Here is a 25,671-nt window from a genome sequence, read left to right as displayed (position 1 = left end):
CAGACTCAGATGCAACCCGAGCTGGACAGCGGGTTGAATACTGGAAACCAGGGGGTTTTTTATGTAAAAGTCGCGAGGCCGAAGGGGTATCGGTTCATATCAGCCGCACAATCTAGAATCAAGGGCTCTGATTAGATTTAGGCGAACCGGAAAACTCAGTCTGAGCAGCGCCGGCCGATCGGACATCCGTGGTCCAGATCATTCAAGGCGAATCGTTAGCCCCATCTAATCTGGACTGCACATCTAAAGATCCACGGTCGTCACATGCCCTGGTCGAAACGTTATGCACTTCTAATCCCAGCCGCCCAAAGCCAATCGGACGACCAGGGGGTTTCCTTCCCCGTCCGACGGCCAGGCACGGCGGCGCGCCCAGTGGCCACGGCGAGCCATCGCCGGAGGTGGCTGTTCTAGCATTATCAGAACCCAATATTTTGACCGAAAGGTACTACACGATGCTACAGAGATAGCGAAGCGGTCGTTGGTGTTCTTACCAAGGTTACGACGGTTGTGGACACTGGCCCCGACACGAGGCGGATCCACGGCAAAAGCCCCAACCGGTGAGCAATTCGCGTGGTTTCTGTTGATATCACCGCATGGAATGGCCATGAACGTATGCAGGAGGCCCCAGTGACACGCTATGACCATCCAATATGCCTTAAGCAACGACAGGGCCCAGATGTCCGTGCGGCGGCGCGCGATGTTCGGCCAGCAATGGTGATGGCTAGATATGCGGTGACCGGCAGTGTTCATGTGCTGGGGAGGGAAAGGGGAAAGCCGAGTGTGGCCATGGGGAGGCGGCGGAGAAGTCTGAGCGCAGGAGGGAGCTCGCCAAGGAGGACTGGCCGAGCGGACCTGGCAGGGAGCCACCCGCCATGGAATGAACGGCGTTCTGCGCAGCCATGGGAGACGTTGCTGGGGAGGGAGCGACCTGGGTTTTATGATGTGAGTGTTGCCCGGATTTGACCCGATCTCCGTAATCGTGTGCCCAGAAATCGGTCGATTCAGTTAGGTCCGCCCCGATCGGGAGCTGGGAGGGGATTCTGTTCAGGCCGATATGTGCGGTGTTTCCGTTGGAGTTCACGTGAGGTGAGTGACGAGACTGACGATCCGGCCCCACGAGTCGGAGACACCAGGCATCCAGCGTGCGACCCAGTGTCTGATAGCGTGGGTCCCACCTGTCAATGTGACGCCAAGAGAGGAGGAGCTGGGCTGCTGGAGGAACAAATGGGGAATTGGGCCGGCGTGAGAGCACCACGTGCAGCAATTTCGGCCCAGGTGAGGTCTTTCTGTTTCTCTTTTTCTTCCAGTTCATTTCTCCAATTTCAAACTTCAAATTCAATTTAAATCTAGCTTTAAAATTCAAACTCTTACTCAAAAGCACCAACAAAATTCCAGTATGCAAATGCAAAAATATATATTTGCTTATTATTACTCTTCATTAAGTAGATGTTCCAAATCATATAAATTTATTGTTTGTTTTAGAAGAAAGAAATATGATGAGTGGTCGTTAATTCAAAAATGAATATTTGTTTCTTACTTACTTTGAGTGGAAGATATATATATATATATATTATATTTATTTACTCTTATGTTTACTCAATTCCTTAGTATTACTTCCTATAAAAGACACAGAAGAAATAAATGAACTCATAACTTATTTTTAGGGTTTACAAATCCTACCCCCCTTAACAGAAATCTCGTCCTCGAGATTTGCAAGAAAAAGGGATGAAGAAGGATTGGTTTGCAATTCAGCTTTCAGTTTCTAATTGGTTCCAAAATCAAGATTTTTTTTAAGGCATGGGTATATATATATATCTGTAGCTATCGAATGTGTAAGAAAAAAATGTCTTTAAAGCATGGATAGGCTTGGGTAGAACATAGTAGGGTAAGGAAAGACTCCATCCAAAATTGTGAATCTTGGTTCCTTTGAAGATCCGGCTTGAATCTTATCCTTCTTGATTTGATGAGGTCGATCACCTTCGATCTTCGTTCTTGAGGTTGTTATCCGAATTAGGGACATGTAGTTAAGATAAAGTAGTAGGTGGAGCAGCTAGTTTAGTAGGTGGCTATGAGTTAAATGAGATTAGTCAGAATCTGGTTTGGATGTTTTGCTTCTAAATGGTTTGGATAGGTTATGTAACATATTATATAGGTCATGTTGTTGTGTATGACCGAGTTGATCTAGGATCTCAAACTTGTTTATAGGAGTAGGGTCTAATGTATTTCACCAGGATTAACTAACTTGTTAGGTCACTCTCTTTAGATTGGATCGTAGTAGATTAGATGGGATCTAGATTAGATCGGTACAACTAGGTTAGACTAGATAATGTCTAATTACTTTGGATTAGATCATGGTTGTTACACTAGTGTGGGGTAAATATGCTTATTAGGGCAAGATGAATCCATAGGGATAAGGCAAAATCTTTTGAGGTCAGTTAGTTCTATTAGATAAGATAAAATCTTTTTCAAGATAAGATAGATTTATTAAGATAAGAAAGAATCTTTAAGATAAGGGAGAATCCGATAAGATAAGGGAGAGTCTTTTAAGATAAGATGTATATGGTTAGGCTAGATATTTTAATGAGAGATAATCTAGTTATTTTGATAAGTATTTTTTTTCCTATATGTATATGCAGATGTAATTGTGGACATTACTCCACAACTCATCACACTCAATCAAAGATCCAAATCAGACAAGTATCATAAGAACAAACATTGCAGCACATAGATACCTAAAAATAATTTTGTTTTTGTTCCTAAAAGTAGGTCTCCTATTCCTAAAAGTCACTTTAGGCACAGGATTTCAAAGTGTGAAATCCACATTTGTCTTTGGAAAGAAAGAGGTAAGAATAATCAGAGTAAAGCGGAATTAGATGAGAATAGATTAAGGTAAGTTTAGAAAGAATCAGAGTGGCAAAGGTAAGTAAGTATTGGTTGTTCAGTTCTATCTAGGTTTCGTCCTACAGTCAACATTCCTCTGATACCACTTCTGTCACACCCGGGTTTCAGGGGCACCAAGACCCGGGCGCGAACATAATCACCAGGTGTGCTGGGACCAAGTCTCACACATATGATGAATCATGGCACAGGATCGAATGTCACATCTTTACTATATAATAGGAGTTCTATACAAAATAAATAATTACATTATAAGGAGACAACGGTCCAACAACCCAAAGTTGACTGGGAGACGACGACCTAGACCTCTCACGAACACATCGCAGCATCCTCCACGCGCCTCATCCTGCGGTACCTGTTCTTGACCTGTGGGGGGGGTGTGAGACAGCAAGAGTGAGCTCACATACGTTCATCGCTCAACAAGTTGTGGGGAATAATGTGCATGAACTCGCCAAAGGTGGGAGCTCACGTGAAGTGTAAGGCTTACCAAAGAGGATGGTTAGAGCTGAGCATTGCTTTTAAAGTTGGTCAAAATTTTATTAGCAATTACTAAGTATAAGTAAATACCAACCCAATTAAGTAGTAGAACAAAAGTAACAACATCACCTGCGATGCAATGCATATGACAAATTGAATTTAGTTCCATAAATTAATCATGTGAGGGTCCGAGCTGCTCATGACCGTGAGCACGGCTAGTATACCAGTTTTACACTCTGCAGAGGTTGCGCATCTTTACCCACAAGTCATGTTACCCATCTGCCAAGGGATCGCGACTTCCCATACACCTCTACCGAGGAGGCGAGGCAGGGTAACACTACGAGGCCTTTACAAAGTTCCACTAGCTTCAGAAAACCCGCTACAGTTTATAGGAAGCTCCAATGCAGGAATCCCTTGCAGGACCGCCATCGCAGCAAAATCCTCCCGAGGGCCTCCCTACACTGACCACTCCCCTACTGCCCTTGCCCCTTTCGGGTAAGGTAGTCCTCCACTAGCTTTCCTAATTAATCAGCCAAGGGCGTCCCATTAAACCCTTGTGGTAGCACTGTTTTCCCGGGTGGTCGCTCCATGTTCCAATTAACATAATGATCTTATCATGAACGATAAATAACAACGGATAACAAAAGTATAATCATGAGTAATGTATCTTCATACCCAAAACCACATAAAGCACTAGCAAGTACTACCCAAAAAGTTCAGTGGTAACAAGGTATAAAGATAATCAAACTAGGATAACCTATTGGGTCCCATCAAAATTAACCTATGCAGATCATTATGATTAATCAGAACATGGCTGGGTAAAAAGAAGTGATCAAGGGCACAACTTGCCTGAGACTTGAGATTCCAGGTACCAACTTGCTTTTCAGATGACACGTGTCCTCGCTCTAATCGTAGCAATACAAACAAACATTGTATAGGCAAAATTAACATTACACCAAGCATGTAAATAGAATACACAATAATAATCTAGACATTAAAATAAGATCACAGGAACTGGAATCATTAAATTTGGAGGTATAGATTTTAAGTTATGGATTTTCTAATGTTTTATGTGCTTAATACAAGGTTAAGTGCTAGATAGATTTTAAATCATCATTCATGTCAAAACAGTGGCACAAATGGATATACAATAATATTATGAAAATTTAGGAACTGGAATGGTCAAATTTGGAGTTCATATGAATTTTCTATGAATTATTGAAGTTCTAGCAATTATTTTTCTATTAAAACTCCATTTTCCAAATTATTTATTCAATTTCAAACTGCACTGGATTGGGCCTCAAATTCCAGAAAGCACAGGGGCCTATCTAAGAAAACTCCCCAGACTCAGATGCAACCCGAGCTGGACAGCGGGTTGAATACTGGAAACCAGGGGGTTTTTTATGTAAAAGTCGCGAGGCCGAAGGGGTATCGGTTCATATCAGCCGCACAATCTAGAATCAAGGGCTCTGATTAGATTTAGGCGAACCAGAAAACTCAGTCTGAGCAGCGCCGGCCGATCGGACATCCGTGGTCCAGATCATTCAAGGCGAATCGTTAGCCCCATCTAATCTGGACTGCACATCTAAAGATCCACGGTCGTCACATGCCCTGGTCGAAACGTTATGCACTTCTAATCCCAGCCGCCCAAAGCCAATCGGACGACCAGGGGGTTTCCTTCCCCGTCCGACGGCCAGGCACGGCGGCGCGCCCAGTGGCCACGGCGAGCCATCGCCGGAGGTGGCTGTTCTAGCATTATCAGAACCCAATATTTTGACCGAAAGGTACTACACGATGCTACAGAGATAGCGAAGCGGTCGTTGGTGTTCTTACCAAGGTTACGACGGTTGTGGACACTGGCCCCGACACGAGGCGGATCCACGGCAAAAGCCCCAACCGGTGAGCAATTCGCGTGGTTTCTGTTGATATCACCGCATGGAATGGCCATGAACGTATGCAGGAGGCCCCAATGACACGCTATGACCATCCAATATGCCTTAAGCAACGACAGGGCCCAGATGTCCGTGCGGCGGCGCGCGATGTTCGGCCAGCAATGGTGATGGCTAGATATGCGGTGACCGGCAGTGTTCATGTGCTGGGGAGGGAAAGGGGAAAGCCGAGTGTGGCCATGGGGAGGCGGCGGAGAAGTCTGAGCGCAGGAGGGAGCTCGCCAAGGAGGACTGGCCGAGCGGACCTGGCAGGGAGCCACCCGCCATGGAATGAACGGCGTTCTGCGCAGCCATGGGAGACGTTGCTGGGGAGGGAGCGACCTGGGTTTTATGATGTGAGTGTTGCCCGGATTTGACCCGATCTCCGTAATCGTGTGCCCAGAAATCGGTCGATTCAGTTAGGTCCGCCCCGATCGGGAGCTGGGAGGGGATTCTGTTCAGGCCGATATGTGCGGTGTTTCCGTTGGAGTTCACGTGAGGTGAGTGACGAGACTGACGATCCGGCCCCACGAGTCGGAGACACCAGGCATCCAGCGTGCGACCCAGTGTCTGATAGCGTGGGTCCCACCTGTCAATGTGACGCCAAGAGAGGAGGAGCTGGGCTGCTGGAGGAACAAATGGGGAATTGGGCCGGCGTGAGAGCACCACGTGCAGCAATTTCGGCCCAGGTGAGGTCTTTCTGTTTCTCTTTTTCTTCCAGTTCATTTCTCCAATTTCAAACTTCAAATTCAATTTAAATCTAGCTTTAAAATTCAAACTCTTACTCAAAAGCACCAACAAAATTCCAGTATGCAAATGCAAAAATATATATTTGCTTATTATTACTCTTCATTAAGTAGATGTTCCAAATCATATAAATTTATTGTTTGTTTTAGAAGAAAGAAATATGATGAGTGGTCGTTAATTCAAAAATGAATATTTGTTTCTTACTTACTTTGAGTGGAAGATATATATATATATATATATTATATTTATTTACTCTTATGTTTACTCAATTCCTTAGTATTACTTCCTATAAAAGACACAGAAGAAATAAATGAACTCATAACTTATTTTTAGGGTTTACATTAGGCCAGCAAACCCTCGCACCATGACCATCGTCATTGTCAAACCACAGAAATAAATTACTCTGCTCATAAACAATGGAAAATTGAGAGAGCGAGAGAGAGGAAGCTAGCGAGAAGGTCAAGCCGCGAAGAGAAGAGACGCACGTCACAGATCCCTCTCCACTGTCTCACCCTTTCTCTCTCCTCGACCCTCCCGACGCGGCAAAGCAAAAACAAAGGGAGGAGAGGAGGGAGAGAAGGGAGAAGACGAGGCCAAAAATCCCCTCCCCCTCCCCAAATCCTAGCCCAATAATCTCTCAATCAGGGGATTCTTAGGTCTGATCAGGTCGGAGGATTCGGCAGGGCGCAGCCATGAACGAAAAGGCGTCCGTCTCCAAGGAGCTCAACGCCAAGCACAAGAAGGTCCGCATGTTGATTCCTGCTCCTTGTCCTTCTCGGAGTTTTTCTTAGATCAGGACCGCGCGCTGCTGCTTCGATTGGTAGGAGCCTACGAGGAATGAGAATCGGTTGATTGCCATGTCCTGAGTTGGGGATCGGGATCTAAGGTTGTGCCGGGCCTTGATTTCCCGTGCGCCGTTGTGCTGACTTCTATGATTGCTTTGCGATTCCTCTAGTGAGTCGATGCAAGGTGGCAGATCCGAGCTCTGCTCCGTTCCGTTTTGCTAAGGAGCCATGTGGGAACCAACCACCCGACGCTTACTGTTCATGAAATTTAGGGCTTTGCGGAATTCATCTGACCCATACGAATTACGATTCGTCGGACTGAATCCCGAATTTTCTAACCAGTATCCTTGTCTTAGACTTCTACAACAACTACAAAGCTTTTACAGATTTTATTATTTTTCTCTAGTCGTGTATGATGATTGATAATGAAAAACAGTACGTGGCTCCTTTTTGTTTAGTTCACAAGTAAACTCACTAGCTGTCTCTATTATCAAGCTTAAAACTGGCCATTTTCTTGACACGCATAGCAGTATTTATGTTGTGTTAATCAGACTTCTATGCATGTTAGCCTTGTTTGAAGCTTCTATTCTTTTTTTAACTATGACTATATTTTCTTGTTCCAGATATTGGAAGGTCTTCTACGGCATCCTGAGAATAGAGAATGCGCAGACTGCAAGTCAAAGTGAGTGGAACTGTGCCATTTGGTTGTTTCAAACGTGGAAAATGGTGCATTAGGCATAGCTACATGTCAAATAGCTGTGTTACAAGTGCCACCAGCTACTGCTTGAGGACATGACGTTTTGATATTTGATACAGAGGGAGCACTATTTTAAGTCTCAAAACATCTACCATTTGTTTAGGCATATATGTTACATGTACAAATAGACCTTTAATTTCAGGAGAAGGGCTTAAAATGGATTTTTTTATGTCATCTGAGAGGAGTTAAATGGAGTTGGTGGTTTGTACTTTTAGTTTTATCCTAGGTCCCTAGTGAATGTAGTAAAGCCTCCTTGGCTGCTTTCCATTCCATGACTATGTGTAGATACTTCTCCTTACAACTTATGTTCATGCTGACACTCCTGTATGTGACCATATTGCAGGGGTCCTCGATGGGCAAGTGTGAATCTAGGTATCTTTATATGCATGACATGTTCTGGCATTCATAGAAGCCTGGGGGTGCACATATCTAAGGTCAGTGAATGACCATGCGCTTGAGCTCACTGTTTATTTTTCTAATTCAGCATCACCACCACTAGAGAATTTTTGTTATTTATAGATGCCTCAGTGAATTGATTTGAAGCTGCAACACTGATGCCTAAGGTCGTCTGCTTTTGTGGACAATTTGCTAGCTGTTGATCTGTTTTACAGCGTCAAATGTTTACACTTAAATTGTGTACTAAGTTCCCTACATTAATTTGCTGGCATCATGTCAATTATGCATCTCTACAACACTACCCGAGCTTGGAGTATCAGCTTAAATGCTTAACTATCCGTATCACGCAACAATCTTAGCATTTAACTTTGCTTATGATTTTTTTGTTGGTTACATTTCTTCTATATTTGTCTTATTGCATTAAAGTTTGTTTAATTTTGTGGATAGCAAAGTGTTTGTTAAAGCTAGAGAGAAGACAACAGTCCTTTCGATGCTTTAACAAACACATTTTACTTTCTTTTATGCTGTATTGGCTAATACCTGGTTACCAAATAAGCCACCACTTTTACCATTTAGTTTACTAAAGCATTTTCTTATGCAGGTAAGATCTGCCACCCTGGATACATGGCTGCCAGAGCAAGTTGCATTTATTCAATGTATGGATTACTAGCTGGTGTGAAACTTGAAGGACATTTTTTTTAGTTGTATAAAACTAAAATTACATTTCTTATGATGACTATCCATCTTGCAGCAATGGGAAACGAAAAAGCAAATAGCTATTGGGAAGCAGAGCTGCCTCCTAACTACGATAGGGTTGGAATAGAGAATTTCATCCGTGCAAAGTATGATCCTTTCCAGATCTTTCAGTACCTTGAATATATCATTCTTTATTCTTATCCTCCTGCTTTTCAAACCCTGATGTCTATATGTGACTTATATTATGTCTGAAAATGTAGATATGAGGACAAGAGATGGGTACCAAGGAATGGAACATCAAAATCTTCGTCCAGTGTTCGAGATGAGAAGAGCCAAGAGTCTCCGGCTAGTGCTAATAGGAGTGGACATGGTCATAGATCTTCATTTGAGCAAAACCGTGCTTCACCAGCTCTTCCGAGCAAAGTTGCACATGCAGCTTCAAGGATATCCTCTCAGGTAACCCCCTCACTACCAAAACTTTCCTAAGCAATAGTCAGTTCATCATTGTGAAACTAGCGGATGTGTCTTCATACATAGCTCTTTTGAAGTTTTAGCCCTTGTTCTTTAACTCAGGCTGAGTAATCCATATTGCAGAATTCTTAATTATGAATCACTTTAAGACATCAGTAATAACCACTTCTAATCTGGCATGATTGCGTTTGAAGTAGGCATCACCTCAGCCCCCGAAGGTAGAAACACCAGTTCCAAAGGTGGTTTTACCTCCTCAGTCACAGAAATCCCCCGCCAAAGTTGATGCAACACCGCCTAAAGTTGAGAAGCCATCGGTTACACCACCTCCTAAAGTTGATTATGCCACTGATCTCTTTAACATGTTGTCAATGGATGGAACAACAGAGAAAGAGTCAGCGTCATCTTCAAACGACGATAATGGCTGGGATGGCTTCCAGTGTAAGTTATTGTAACTATTCAACTGATGAATTATTCTATTTATTTACGTGGGCACTTTATTGTGCCTTTCTCACGTTCTTGGAGCAACTATGTTAGTAAGATGTTGATGGGTTTCCATGTCACTTTTTTTATTGTTGATCATGGAATATTAAAAAATTTCAGCTGCACAACCAGTACCTAGTTCAGAGAAAAAAGATTCTGCCAAACCAGCAGAAAGCAAGACCCAGTCTACATCTGGAATGGAAGACTTATTTAAAGACTCACCAGCTGTGCCATTATCCTCAGCTCCAGCTGTTTCCCAAGTAAACGCTAAGAATGATATCATGAGTTTGTTTGAGAAGGTGAGCAGTAGCACTCTTTTTAAAACATCGTTTGTGAAAAATGGCTCTACACAAAAGGTAACACACATCTAACGGTCTATCTAAGAAATAGCTATGTTTTGCAGTCCAATATGGTATCACCTTTCGCTGCCCATCAACAGCAGCTGGCGCTCATGTCTCAGCAGCAAGCTCTTCTAATGGCTGCTCTCAAAGCTGGAAATGCACCACAAATGATGATTCCAGGGACTGCCAATCAGCTAAATGCTAACGGAACCTTGCCTTTCCAAAACTGGACAAATCTTTATCAAAATCCTGGGTCGACTCCAGCAGCAGCACAGAATGGTGCCACCAAGGTAAAGGGACTTGAAGACTTTAGATGTATTTTTTTGGCGTAATAACATCTGAATAATATCTTACCATGTGTTGTATCTTTTTTTGGTTTACTGTTTGACAGGTTGCTAACAACAATCAGGACTTCTCTTCTGGTACCTTCGGTTTTGGCACACCTGGGTAAGCTGACATTTCTAGTTTGCAGAATGCGGTCGCTGGAATTTCATGCTCCGCCAAATTGGTTTCGTAAACAAAATTTAGACGTTTATTGAACTCAGTAGTTGATCATAGGTCCATTTTGCTGACATGTCTTGTTAATTGCAGGGTGTACAACATTAGCCCAACTGTCCCAGCAAATGGGGCCACGACAGCAGGTGCTATCAACAACGGCACTGCATCAACTGCCTCTTCTACTCTCCCCTCACAATCTGGCAAAGACTATGATTTTTCGTCCTTAACTCAAGGATTTTTCACCAAACGATGAGCGCCTAGTGAGCTTGAAAACCAAACAGACCACAGGATCATGTTGGACGAGGCATATTGATTTAGGGAGCACAAGGGGCTTACACATGCTTATTTCGAGGCAGATTTTCTTCTGGTGGATATATTGTTGTTTCATGACCTTGTAGCTGTCGGACAATAAGAGTGGAAATATGCCGCAAAATAGCTTTGTTGTTTCTAAAAGCGAAGAATACATTGCCGGTTATGTCAACGGCTTTTACTCGAGGACCACCTTGTCAGTTATACAAGTCTAATGCAGTCTTTTCACTATGTTGGTCTTGATTTATCTACGACGTCGATACTGATTACAGATTGTTTTGTATTGTATTTTACGACAATTGGATTTTATTTGTTTCTACATTTGTATATTGTTTGTGAGATGGGAGAAACCTCTTCAAGGCGTTGAACCAAACGTACTTTTCCAACATTTCATATATATCTTAAATAGTTACATTTACCACTTGTCACCATTGAAACCATTTTTATCAGGAATCTCTTGGGAAAAAAATACTCCATCCCAAAATATTAGTCCTTTTAATATTTTACTAGATTCAAACAATATATATATATATATATAGATTGTATATTAGGAACCCTGTGCTTTCAATAACTAAAGGAAGTCCGGGCCAGACAGTGCAATCCGGTCGAGTCGGACCACATCCGGACGTCTATAAAATAGGACCCGGAGTGCTAGGGTTCAATTTTTCATGCCCCATCTCGATTCATTAGCGACGGCGGTTGCCCGATAGCGCGCGCGCGGCGGACCCCGGCCAGTGGCTGCGGTGGCCGTGGCTCCCCGACCTCGACATGCGGTGGCGGTGGTTCCCAGGCCGGCGGTGGCGGCCCCCGATCCAGAGGGCGAGCGGCGGCGGCGCCCTTGTGCGGCGACGACGGATCCCAGGCCGGTGGCCGCAACTCCAATACCTCGACGCGCAGTGGCGGAGGTTCCTCGATCCGCAGCGAGGCCCTTGTGCGGGCAAGCGGCGACGTCCCCGAAGCCCCGAGGAGGCGGCACTTCCAAGGCCGACGAGCAAGCGACGCCCGTCGACGTGCGAGTAGCGACGGTGACGCATGAGGCGCGATGTTCGAGCGAGCGACGTCACGGAAGGGGCGAGATGCGCGCAGCGATGATCGCGCGTGACATCCTCCGATCCGACGCATTTTTCTTTTCGTTTATTGTGTTTTATGCCTACCACATGTATTATTTACGCTAAAAACTGTATGATTTTATGCTTTAACACAGAGTTCGTATATCAGTTTACTACATGCACATTGGAAAGACAATTCCTTGATTTATGCTGTTCTTAATTTGCGCGCATGCAATGGAAACTCCCACGATTTTGCCATAATTTTTGGATCTGTATAAAAATAGAAACCGCATGCATGCGGCTGCCATGTTTTTCGGATCTGTCATAAAAATAGGATCGTAATAACAACCTACTAAAGCTATCAACCTCTAATTGACTCGGTATTTACGCTTATAATTGAGGGATTTTATGCTCAAAACTTAAGGTTTTACGCTCCACCCGGAGATGCGTCCACCAGTGAACAACATGCCAGATTTTTTACGCAGTGTAAGGAATTGCATAAATACCTACACCGTGTAGTGTAATTTGTTTCAGTATACATCATAAACTAGTTCTAAAGCGTTTAGTTGCATGGATGTTGGAGGGATCCTATATTTATGAAGCAAATAAAACATTAAATGTGATTTTTTGTTTCTATGCATGCAATTCATTTCCTTTCATTGCATATTCTTTCCATCATAAATTCGTGTGCATGCAGCCTGTAGCAGATTTTTACGCAGTATACCGAATTGCATAATTATCTACACAGTGTAGCATATTTAGTATCAGTATATAGCATAAAATGGTCATTACGAGTTTTAGTTGCATGTCTGTTGCAGCGATCCTAAATTTATGGAGGAAATAAAGCATTTAAAATAGAAACCGCCACACATATCTTTCCTAAATTTACGCGCATGCAAGGGAACGTGTTTGACTCATGCATGCATTTTGCCATAATTTTAGGATCTGTATAACCGCATGCATGCGACTGCCATATTTTTCGGATCTGCCATAAAAATAGGATCGTAATAACAACCTACTAGAGCTATCAACCTCTCACATTGGCTCGGTATATACGCTTATAATTGAGGGATTTTATGCTCAAAACTTAAGGTTATTACGCTCCAACCCGGAGGTGCATCCACCAGTGAACAACATGCCAGATTTTTTACGCAGTGTAACGAATTGCATAAATACCTACACCATGTAGTATAATTTGTATCAGTATATGTCATAAACTAGATTTAATGTGTTTTAGCTGCATGGCTGTTGGAGGGACCTTATATTTATGAAGGAAATAAAACATTAAATACGATTTTTTGTTTCTATGCGTGTAATTCATTTCCTTTCATTGCACATTTTTTTATCATAAATTCGTGTGCATGCAGCTGGTAACAGATTTTTACGCAGTATATCGAATTGCATAATTATTAACACAGTATAGCATATTTAGTCTCAGTATATATTATAAAATGGTCCTTACGCGTCTAGCTGCATGGCTGTTGCAGCGATCCTAAATTTATGGAGGAAATAAAGGATTTTAAAAACAGAAACTGTCGCACATATCTTTCCTAAATTTATGCGCATGCATTGGATCGTGTTTGACTCATGCATGCATTCCTTTTTTTGCGCTAACAGACGTGGGGCAGGTGGCGCACCCGACAGCCTGTTTGGACGCGCTGGTTGAACCAGTTTGCAGGGGTGGTCGGCCTGGGCTTCCTTTAACTATTGGAAGCCCAGGGCTCATATATATATATATATATATCTAAATTTATTGTCATCCATTTGAATATAAACAAAATCAAGGGCTAAAATAACTAATATTTTGAGACTAATGGAGTATAATTTAATACTTTAGACCTTGTTTGGTACAATTATACTCATGGCTTCATAAGCTGTTGGGAGCTGTTTTTTCATCAAGTCGTCTTTTTAAAAACAGTTATATGGGTGAAGCTTTTTTTCATAAAGAAATGGGTGGTATGAAACTAAAAAGAGAAATTGTTGTGCGATCAAACATCCTGTGCTAAGAGATAAAAAAGAGAGTTCTATTGTTTTTTTATTCGATATCTTTTTTCTTTTTATATCTTTTAAAATACTTGAAATTTGTAGGTTGATATAGTATATAATAAAAGTACATCTATAACTTTTTTAATGATTTTGATAGTCAATATATAGTATATAATGATGTATATCTATACATTTTTAAATATTTTTTTATGATACATTGATTGTAGGATAGTTGAAAAAAAATGATTGCACGATAGTTTAACCGCACTAAAAGAATTGCTTATTACAGTATGTGTGCGCTCCAGCGTGTGTAGATCACAATTGCCTCTACGAGGTGCAACTGTCGGACGCGAGTGGCCATGGTGCCTGGTGGGCTGGTGGTGCGAGCGAGATGCAGTGGGGCGCCGGCGGCGCAACCATTTGACGCGAGTGGGACACCGTGGGCGCTGGCGGCCAGGCACAGGCACAGCACAACACATCTGACCTGGGTAGAGATGGCAATGGGTAAAAACCCGCTGGGTATTACTTGCCCAAACCCATAACCGCGAAGAAAAAATACGCCCGCTAAAAAACCCATACCCATGATGGGTATAAAATTTTGCCCAAACCCATACCCATGCGGGTTTCGAGTACCCAACGGGTTTCCCATACCCACTAACATCAACATAAAAAATAATTCATCATGTAAATGACAATCAATACTTTAATAAGCTAGCATAAAAGGAACAAGTGATAACTAATTTTAGCCTAAAATTTCTTACATGAAGTTTATTTTAATTAGAACATATTCAATTAATAATATTATGAGACATATTTATAAGAAATGTTGATTTTAAGGCGGGTTTTAAAAACCCATGGGTTTGCGGGTATGGGTAGTGGAAGAACAAACCCATGCCCACGTACCCGTTGGGTTTCTATTTGAACCCATTAACAAACCCATGGGTAGAGAAATTGACTCAAACTCATACCCTAATAGAGCAAAAACCCACCGGGTTTCGGGTAGCGGGTACCCATTGCCATCTCTAGACCTGGGTGGCTGGGTAGGGGTGAAAAATAGGTTGGATACCTATCGACAGGATACCGATGGTATAAATCTCCGTTTTTTAATACAAGTTCAGATATTTTTATATTCTTAGTATAGCTTCAAATATAGGTTAGATTTGGAGTAAGAACGACCCAATAAATATCCATATATTTAGGTAAGATACAGATACCTAGACCTAGGTTTCGTATACCTTTTTTTACAATATTTTTATAAAATAATAAATTTTAGATATAAACTCGTATGAAGATAAAGTTTATATAAATATGGTATAGCTCAAAAAGATATAATTTTATAGTATAACTCATTTTTAACACATTGATATCAAAATTATTAAAATAATGTCTAAATGTATATCAAAGTAATATAATATATATTACATGTATAACTCCAATACATCCAATACGCTGTAGCTTATTAATGAACTATATATCTATACTACTATATTAAGGCTGTAAGGGGTAGGCTGCCTCCACCTTGTTCTGCCTCGAGCCAATCTGGATCGTCCATCTATATCCATCAAATCAGCACCGTTCGGTCCGTGCGCCGCGCCTCCTCCCCGTTTCCTCCGACTCTTCTCCCGCTATTCAGTTTGAGCCACAGGAATCTAGACCTAGGAAACAAACGCACCAAAAGATACACGAAAGGCTTACATCTTCCTCTCCTCCCTATCGAAGATGGCAGATTTGAGCCGCCCTAGCGACGCCATCGCAATCGCTCGCCTGCCCGCCCGCCCGCTTGCCCACTGCGCGTCAGCCTCGCCTCACCCCTGGGCAGTCGCGAAGGGCGCTAGAACACGACGACATCCGCGTCGAACCCTAACCCCGCTACGCGTACGCCTTGGGACCCCACCCCGGCGCTCGACCTCTGGGACGAGGACGAGTTCGAGGGCATCTCCGTGCTGGAAGCTATCCCCTCCGACGACTCCGCCGCGCCGGCCGAGGCCGACCAGTTAGATCCCTCCGCCGAGGCTCCTGCCGAGACGATTCCGACCGCGAAGAGGAGCCCAGCTGAGCTCCTCCGCGCATTCTCCGTCGAGATCGCGTGTGTCAGCTTCCTGATCTGCTTCGTGCTCAACTACTAGGCAATGTGCTGAATTCCTTGAAGCAGTTCCAATTTTTATTCTGAACTACTATTATGCGATAAAGGGTTTTCAACTTGGAAAAACTTTGTTACCAGGAACATTTTTGAGGAAGTTTTTAGCGACTTTATAGTTAGTTCAATTATTCCAGAGTCATCTGAGCTATTTGATTCTGATGTTAGTGATATTAATCCCACTTCATGCAATGGCATTATGAAGTTTACTGATGAATTGTTCGCGAAGGTATCACTAATTAGGCTATTATTATCTCCTAGGAAATCATTGTCCAATGAAGTAGCTTCGGAGAGGGAGTCCAAGAGGGTGCACAAAGCAAAGCTAAATTTTATTAGCATACTGGTCAGAACTATGGATAAAATACTCATGAATTTCCCATCGAGTGACAATATCTTATCACTCTCTACCAAGGAACGAAAGGTCATCTGTTTTCTGGAATATGTATTTCTCTAGAATTTCATTGAACTGTCTTCAGAGATTCAAAGCTATCTAAATCAGCTGAAATTAATACCTTTCCTTGCTCAATTCATCAGATCATCCCTCTTGTATAGATTCAATGATCCTGTCGCAATAAAAGCAATTCGATGTATTCTTGTTGTGCTATCACAAGGAAAGTTCTCAGCTGATGAAATTCTTGAACTTATACTGGGTCACTCCAATTTTGTATCGACAATAACATGCAATGAAGTTTCTGAGTATCCATCTGCTTGTAACACCACAGGGGATGCTACAGCCAGCTCCAAATATTTTGAAATTAGTTGATTTTTCTTTCATGGAAGAAAATAAGGCAGATATTTCTATTGCAGAAAAGAGAAGAGTTGAAACCATCATATTACTAAGGGTATTGTATGATATTAAGAGCAGACAACAGAATAATAGCCAATTGAGTGGATCAAGATAATTAGTTTTCTTGCTTTTGTCTGTTTATGGTGCAGCCCTTAGTGAAACAGATTTGGAGATATTTCACCTTATGAATGAGATAGAGTCACCCGTGTGCCAAACCATTACTGAAGTTGATCATCTGTGGGGAGCTTCTGCTCTGAAATTTAGAGAAGAACTGAAACTAGATTTTTCAAAATCAGATACACATAACACAGAGAATGCTGAAATTACTGAAAAGAGAAGGGCGCTCTTTCGGGAGAACATACCTGTTGATTCCAAGCTCTGTGCAAAGACATCTTTGCTATATTGCTATAAAAGATCTACAAGGGCTTTTGTTTTCTCACTGGAACAACTTCAACGGGATAACTTTGCTGATAGTTTTGAGGTAATTTCTAGAATAATAGTGTCAACTGAAGTTTGGATATTGTTCTAGGTTTTGTGCTTTCACAGTAATGTTATTTAATTTTACCTTGCTGATCTATCTTCATCTGATTTTGGTTGGCAGGTAACATCTCAAAAAAATGGCATCCAGCAGCTGCCAAGCACGTGACCCCGTCGTTCACCTCAGCCTGCTGCTGGATGCCACCTCGCCTCCCTCGGTGCGTCGTTGCGCGTGCCTCGACCATGGCGACGTGCCCAAGCACGTGACCGAGGCCAACCTACTCGCCTTGTTCTACGAGGTCGCCACCGTTGACGAGGTCACCATCATCAAGGACAAGGCCACCAAGGTCTCCTGAGGTGTAGATCTGCCTGGCCCCAGATCTGGGTCGCCGCCCTCCCTTCCCCATGCCTGCTCCCGCTCGGTTCGCCGCAATGTTGTGACCTTTACTGCTCGCTCCGGGGAAGTTTTGCTCCGCTCGGGGTTGGGTTTGGGAGCAATGCTGCCTGCCAAGGAATCTCAGTTTTTTGGGCTAGAAAATTTTGTAGCGTTTTTGCTTGTTTTTTCTCCGCCTGTGTGATTTCGATTTTGCTGCAATTATGCAGAGAGATCTCGCGTTGAGTCCTCTGGTTGCTTGGATTTTAGCATGGATTCCAGTTTTTATTTTGCTAGGCATGAATTGCGGTAGCTTACTAGCTTAGTGTATGTATTTGTTTCATTACGTGTTTTGAATATCTTTCTTTATAATTTTAACTAAATATATATACAAGAAAATATCTTCCTTTATATTTATATTACATAATTAGTGCATCCGATAGATTTTTGGTTATAGTGCAATGCTTAATTCACTTTGTTGTGTATCTGATTGTGACTATGTTTTTGGTGCCCCTGATTTGCAGAAGAAATATTGCTCGAAAATGTAGAGCTGACTCTTGAAGCCTTTGACTACCTGCAGCTGCCATTCACGCTGAAAGGTGGTATCAATTTTTTAATCCGATTGCATTGATTATCCTCTTTGTTAACCATTGCATGGTTGTAAACTTATACTTTTGTTCTACTGCTTTACATGACAAATTAGGAAGCTAAGCATCTAGATAGGAGAATTTGATTGGTTCGTGTCAATATTTTAATTTCTTAGCTCACTCTATTCGTGCCTTTGTGGTTCATGGACAACTCCTACTACGTGCTCCCTTCCCCGACAGCGCATTCTAACATGGCATGATACACCAGCAACTGGAATGTCGTCAACATCAGCGACGACGATGACAATGCCACATCGAGAAACAACAACTGTGGGCCAGGGAGCACAATCCCGTGGTGCGGCGACTTGCCCATGTTTGCCATGCTGCCTTGATGCATGGCGCATCAACAAGAAGAGCACCAGTTTGGAAGGCTAATTCCGAAGGAATTGAGGTAGCAAATTCAGGCCTTGTTTGGATGCTCTCGTATTCACCTCAATCCATGTGTATTGATATGGATTGAGGTGTAACTTATAAACTAAATTACACCCCAATTCACTTTAATACATGTGGATTGAGGTGAATATGAGAATATCCAAACAAGGCTTAAAGGGGTATACATATCCAAACAAGGCTTAAAGGGGTATACAGGTTAAAGAAGGATTACTTAATTAGATGTTCATCTCTAACTGTATAATGTATTTGCTAATCATTCTATATATATAATATTTGTCAAAAACATTCTGATCGGTCGCCATAGACCCATGTTGTCAACAATATTTGGTTTCTCACAATATCTGAAAGGATTGCACTGCTGCAGAGTTTCCGGTGAATCAAACTGGATAAAAGTGGAGCAAAAGTTGGTTGCTAAAGGAACCAATAGAACCTCAAGGCTTCAAATAACAACTAACAAGAAAGGAGTTGTCTGGTTTGATCAAGTATCACTCATGCCTGAAGACACATACAAGGTATATTACATTAATTGTTCTTGATTTTGATGGTGGAATACACAAATAAGAACAATAAAACACATGTATGAAATATTGATAATAAATATTGATTAAAAAAGAATCTTTGTGTAAGAAGCTCCAGTCCTTGGGCTGGGTAATTCGATCATGTGCAAGTGGCAGCGACTTGGCAGCAACATTTTAAGAGAAGGAATAGTGTGGATCCTGCTCACTGCTTTGGCTTGTTTGAAGATATAATCACCGATGGGTATTTCTGATCAGTACCCTCTTTTGCTGAATTTATATGTTGATTCTTCTGTTTAGTTTACTCAGTGCTTGTCGTGCAAGGGTTAACCTGAGTATTTAACAAAAATGCTTCTCTGCATACACACAGGGACATGGCTTTCGCACAGAACTTATATCCATGATTTTGGATTTAAAACCACGATTCTTGAGATTTCCTGGTATGCTCCGTGTTTTCTTATTTAGAATCAGGTCCCCAATGCTAAGATGTATATGATATATTGCAATATATTAATACATTTAAGGATAATGGACTAGATTGCATGATGCTATTGTAGGAGGCTGCTTTGTAGAAGGTGACTGGTTAAGAAATGCCTTTAGGTGGAGAGAATCTATTGGTCCATGGGAAGAGAGACCTGGACACTTTGGGGGTGTTTGGCATTACTGGACTGATGATGGCCTTGGATACTATGAATTTCTTCAGGTGCCACTTTATACTGCTTCTGTTCGAGCTTTCCTTCCCTGTTGGTGTCCTCACTGACAACAATTAACTCTGAAATCTACATCAAAGCTTGCGGAGGACCTGGCTCCTAAACCAATCTGGGTATTCAACAATTGTAGTTGTTTTCAGGTTTGTTAAATCATTTGTCACTGTTGGCTTCTTATTGACAGAAAGTTCCCTCTTGTAACTCAGGAGTCAGCCACAATGATGAAGTTGATACTGTTGCTATTGCTCCTTTTGTAAAGGTATGTTTTGATTCCATAGTTATTTATCTAGCAGATTAAACATTCCTTGATATAGAGGCATAAGAACCTTCACAATTTTTAAAGCTTCATACTTTGTACATCATTGTATATCAGAACACTAGATTTCTTTGAACTATTGGTTAACAAAATAATTGAACTCAGTTATTCATGTTGTTTTCACTGTTGTTGTTTTCACTATTTTTCTTGTTAATTTTTGGAGTGGATTGTTCTTCTTTCTCTTTATCTTTGCAGATGTGCAGAGGGAGATGAAGAATGTGGAGAAAGACATAAGGGTGGCTACCAAGCGCAATGACATGTTATCTGCAAAGGTACGGTCAGTCTGATCTTGTTTTCTATATAAGTGTTCCTCTCTTATAGCATGGATTGCTAGGATTCTGACAGTAGCACAGTTTGTCAAGGTGAATCTTGGAGTAATGTAGATACAAATCAAAGTTATCTCCTGGTGCTAAATAAGGTTTTAGAATTGATGTTCATCTTCTTGTCTAATGTGGATTGGGTGCTATTACATGAGCAAAAGAAAACCTTAAAGGTTGTCTTAGTGTATAAATAATAAACAAGGCAGGAGCAGAACCGGAAGAAAAAACAATATCATAACCTTTGCACATCTCACTACAAATTTAATATGCTGATGTCATACATATGATGTACTATTACTTTTGATATAAGTTACATACCTGTGCGGAGAAGTCGATGACGCCACTAAGCGGCTTGTGAAGGTGTCGTACTGCATCTATGTTGTTCTCTCTTCTATCTAATTATTCCCATAACATGTCATGTGAACCTCCATCTGGAGAACCAAACTTTTTTGGTCTATAATAAAAGATCATTGAAGAATGCATGATGTGCAGCATATCAGCTTGCAAGCACGGCGCTAGGGTATTTGGCAGAGCATGCACATATATTTTGACCATTCTATTGATGACAACCCTTTAGAACTGCTTTTGAATCGAACATTGCTTCAAGGTACCTGCTGACATAGCATGCATATTTGTGATCCAATATTATCGGCTGTCAAAAGGGTTTTAAAAAAAACTGATCTTGCCTGCTGCTTCCAGGTCAGAAAAGCAAGCACACAACCATCATGGTAAAATTCCTGTTTTGCTCTTAAATTGCATGTAGACTTCATTTTTCGATTCTGATGGAATCTCTGTTCTTGTCAGCCCAGCACTCTAGACAACCTCCTCCTGAACTCAAACCAAGAGCTTCTTGTACACCGGTAAGCTGGTGAAGCATGGTGGCATGTCGTGTTCCATATTCGACGACTGGGACCTGGTAGAGCGTGAGGTCCTACCGCCATCGCTCTCGCGGGTCGAAGATGTCGCGTAGTGGGAAAGAGCTGTGTATGCTGGCAAAAAAAGAAATGACTTCTATTAACAAGTCCTCCCTGAAGTCCAAACTGTTAGAACATGAGTCTAGATATGCCCCTAATCATCAGTTTCTGGTTCATGTACAATAGCAGTACAGGACTAAAGTTCGGGTTATGTCTCTTGCATTGGACTGGTTGCCAACACACAAGCCTTGCCTCGATCTGTTTTTGTTTGGACTTTGGAGTCATCAGTTTCTATGATATTTTTTAAGTTTTGAGGTCGGTCCATATTTGCTCAGGTTTTCAGCTGGAACTTGACATTGAGGGTTGTTTTGGTGGTAAGGGGATCACAGGGGGTTGGAGGGGATTGTGGACAAATAAGAAACTTTCTCGGTTGTAGATATTGACATGTCAATAAAAGTGGGATGAGTTAAAAACTAAAATGAAAATGAGCCCATAAATATAATTAATCAACACGTGCGAGTGGAGCTAGAATATGTCTGTCTACCAAGCAATCAGATGTATGTCATCATCCAAGCTCTTTATTGGAGGTTCTAGCCTGTTTATAATTTGTATCTCCTTTGTCAAAATTTTCTGTCCTTTATAATTTCCTGATAGATGTACATATTATTTTAGGGCTTTCTTATGAAACTGATGATCACAGTCTCATAGTCGAGTTTGCCAAATATGGAGATGTCGTTGAAGGTACCCTATTCATTGCTGCACTTGCATTGGCTCTACTTTTTGCTGACCAGTTATGCTTCAATTTGTCTAACTAGGATTATCATTGATCGTGAGTCTGGGAGGTCTAGAGGTTTTGGCTTTGTAACTTACACATCTTGAGGAGGCTTCAGCTACCATCACTGCCATGTATGGAAAGGTTAGTTCCTACTTTGAAGGATTGTGATTCATCTGTTTTTTATCATAGTGGTGATATTTGATCATGTCTGAGTTAGGCTATTGCTTACAGCTGGCTAATTCTTGTAAGATTTGCATCCTCAACATTAATTTGATTATGATTATGGCTATGTAGGCTTGAGTTCACTTCCACTGTTTTTTCTCGGGAAATTGCTATGCTATTAAATCTCCATTGAATTGTTTTGTCTTAAGTTCTTGGACATGTGCCCGTCAATCGGTGGTCACATAAATAGAAGAGAGTGATTCCTGCATATCTTCACTGTTTGACCTTGGAAGCAACACAGTGGGAATCAAGGAGCCAGCAGCTATCACTTGCACCAAAGCTGTTTTTTTACCATAAAGGCCAGGACTAATCTTTCCTACTCATGTGTGCTGTTGGACCCACAAAGCACTGATCAAACTTGAAGGTTTGGTGACGTCACGCATGTCAAGCAGCTTGTATCTTGTATTTGAATACATGGAGCACGACCTTGCAGGACTTGCAGCTACACCTGGCTTAAAATTCTCAGAACCTCAGGTTTACCCTCTTAATTTGTCCTTTGGCATTCCATTTGTATTGAGGTTTAAGTTCTCACTTCAAAAGATGGTCATTTCAGGTCAAGTGTTACATGCAACAACTACTTTGTGGACTTGATCATTGTCATAACCGTGGTGTTTTGCATCGGGATATAAAGGGTGCAAATCTCCTACTTGACAACAATGGCATTCTTAAAATAGCAGATTTTGGTCTAGCTACATTCTTTAATCCCAAACAAAAACAACATTTGACAAGTCGTGTAGTAACATTGTGGTACCGACCTCCTGAGCTTTTGTTGGGTGCTACTAACTATGGTGCTGCTGTTGATCTATGGAGTGTCGGTTGCATTCTTGCTGAGTTGTTATCAGGGAAGCCTATCATGCCAGGACGAACTGAGGTACTGTTTGGCTATTTTTGTTGTGATAAAACTTGCAGATGGTTACATTATAGGAATAATGCAGTATTCTCTGTCTGCAATAATCCAAACAATGCTATAATATTTCTGCAAATCTATCATTTCTGTTATTATACTATTTGTTAGAACAAATTCGGTGCATAAAGGGTTTAGGAGATGAATGCTCTTGAGTTGTTTTCAGTACATGCCAGTTGGCATAGTGTAGGGCATGTTCCATTAAGAATCTGAGAATGTCAAGTAGTTTATGGCTTTATGCACTAAGAGACCATTAGTGTTTTAATATGTGTGTCTGACAACATATTCTTTTTATTAACATGCATAAAGGTTGTTTGACAATAGGCCTATTTTTACTTTCCCGTGGACTTATACCAGTTTGAAGTAAATAATATTATCTGTACCTTTTTATCTTCATGATAAATGGTTACTTTATTTGCGATATATCCTTGTAGTTTTAGATTTTTAAACATCAATATGAATTTATAATGGTTGTTCTTTTGTGTTCACTTATACAGGTGGAACAATTGCACAAAATTTTTAAGCTCTGCGGTTCACCATCAGAGGAGTTTTGGGCTAATTTGAAGTTATCCCGAGCTACCATATTCAAGCCTCACATCCGTACCGCCGATGTGTGAATGATGTATATAAGGACTTTCCTACTACTGCTTTAACACTTTTTGAAGGAATCTTCATCGGTGCCTCGAGTAGCATATAAAGGCGATCATCACTTTCGACAAGGTGAATTTTATTACTTACTATTTCCTCCTTTCGATTGTTTAGTTGCTAGGAAGGATTAGTGCAAACGAAAGAGTATGCATCAGTGAAATGTCTAAAAAGTCTGTCCTTCACCAAAATATATTTATAACTGGTGGAATTATATTGAACTTTTGTTGGTGGCATGCATCAATGGCTATTTATTTTTTAACACATATTGAATGTGGATTTTTGACGTCCTGGATCTGAACATGAAAGGTAGTATTCAACACATGACTCTGCCTTTGTGCACCTGACCCATACTTAACTGTTCTAAGAATTTGTGTAGATTCATTCAAGGCGACCAATGTTGAAGGCATGCTCATGTACCAGAGGTTGTTCAGTGCTCTTGCCCAAGCCAGTCTTTCTGCATTGTCACATCAACTTTTATAGCTTCATATGATTCATCGTACCAACTGTTGAAGTGTTAAGTTACTTTTGTTTTGAGGGGAAGTATTGCAGATCGTTACAATATTTCTACTCTTGTGAGAAGCCGAAATAGGAGTGCCATTGGATGGGTTCATAGATGAATGCAATAGGCATTTGTTATTCTCCTTTTATGTTCAAAGATGACTGCAATAGGCATTTGTTATGGGCAACTTTATATTCAACATGATTAGGATTTTTTTTCAATTCACAAGTGTGGCACCATACATTTGTGCTGAAAGTTGAATATATTATATAAATTAGTTCCATGGCATTTCTTAGCTTTTAAGTACTGCACTGTCCAAGCCCCTACTAAATCATTTTTTGTAGGTCTTTACAATGGGCGTTTGATAATAAACTTTACCTCCTGCTGTATGGGAATGTTTATGGGCGACCTGGGTAGCATCTCAAAATATTATACAACTTCTCTTGATGTTTTTGTTACTCAGTTGTTCATGTAGTAGCAGTCCATTTTGAAGTTCCTTCTTTTCTGCCTCAACTTTACATAATATTACGTGTGTGTTTCCTCCAACACTAGAAAGTGAGCTACTAATGTGAAAGTAAGCAGGTTTTACTTGTATGTCATATCTTTGATCTTATATCAACTACATGTTCAGTTAGCAATTGTGTGAGCTAAAACAATCATTTTATTAAACTTCTCTTTTGGAGGACTTACAAATTTGTATGTTCAGGATCACAAATTGATTATAAAAATTTTTCTCATAACAATATAATACACATTTTATATATAAGTTATCGTGATATTATATGTTCCCGTTGCAACGCACGGGCACTTACCTAGTAATATATGAAACTAAACTATTTTTTTCAGAGTGTAGGGCTAGGACGCTGACGATGGAGGTGGGGCACAAGGTCGGGGACGCTGCCGTCAAGGAGCAGCCACTGCGGGGAGAGCGCTGAGCAGGCATTGGCATCAGGAGTATGGAACATTGGAACGCTTGAGGGAGTCATTTTTTCTACATTCATGTTCTTTCATGGGGATAAATCCTCGACAGGTATCAGCATCCTCGTTTAAATTATAATTAGGACATATATTCTTTGTTATTAACGTAAAATATTTTCACTTATACTCATTATAAGATGTAAGAAATCATTATATGTGTGCAACAAAATGAACACATTTATACAATGATTGATCTTTTGGCAAGATATTTTTTTATTAACTAGTAGATGAAAACATCGTT

The 25,671-nt window shown here is 41.2% G+C and overlaps 2 protein-coding genes across 2 annotated transcripts; both read left to right on the top strand.

Annotated features, from left to right (window-relative positions):
- The first annotated feature begins 6,573 nt into the window (after nucleotides 1-6,573).
- LOC100279757 (uncharacterized) lies at nucleotides 6,574-11,103 on the top strand. Its single transcript, NM_001152715.1, is given in 11 exon segments — nucleotides 6,574-6,793; nucleotides 7,459-7,517; nucleotides 7,936-8,026; nucleotides 8,590-8,644; nucleotides 8,740-8,830; nucleotides 8,945-9,140; nucleotides 9,353-9,593; nucleotides 9,756-9,934; nucleotides 10,039-10,266; nucleotides 10,368-10,423; nucleotides 10,568-11,103. Coding segments are annotated over 11 exon segments (1,407 nt in total). The 5' UTR covers nucleotides 6,574-6,742; the 3' UTR covers nucleotides 10,728-11,103.
- Nucleotides 11,104-19,002: 7,899 nt separating this feature from the next.
- LOC103634344 (alpha-L-arabinofuranosidase 1) lies at nucleotides 19,003-19,946 on the top strand. The gene is made up of 3 exons (XM_020541183.1): nucleotides 19,003-19,144; nucleotides 19,518-19,587; nucleotides 19,705-19,946. Exons 1-3 carry the CDS (start codon nucleotides 19,124-19,126, stop codon nucleotides 19,905-19,907), a joined length of 294 nt encoding a protein of 97 aa, XP_020396772.1. The 5' UTR covers nucleotides 19,003-19,123; the 3' UTR covers nucleotides 19,908-19,946.
- Nucleotides 19,947-25,671: the final 5,725 nt, after the last annotated feature.

This window comes from Zea mays, chromosome 7, assembly GCF_902167145.1.
Source record: "Zea mays cultivar B73 chromosome 7, Zm-B73-REFERENCE-NAM-5.0, whole genome shotgun sequence".
Taxonomy (NCBI): Eukaryota; Viridiplantae; Streptophyta; class Magnoliopsida; order Poales; family Poaceae; genus Zea; species Zea mays.
This window is presented reverse-complemented; position numbering and strand designations above follow the sequence as displayed.

Coding starts and splice junctions, on each gene's coding strand:
- LOC103634344 (XM_020541183.1), top strand. CDS start 19,124: ATGCCTGAAGACACATACAAG. Junction 19,145..19,517: donor TGCCTGAAGACACATACAAG/GTATATTACATT, acceptor GCATACACACAG/GGACATGGCTTTCGCACAGA. Junction 19,588..19,704: donor ACGATTCTTGAGATTTCCTG/GTATGCTCCGTG, acceptor ATGCTATTGTAG/GAGGCTGCTTTGTAGAAGGT.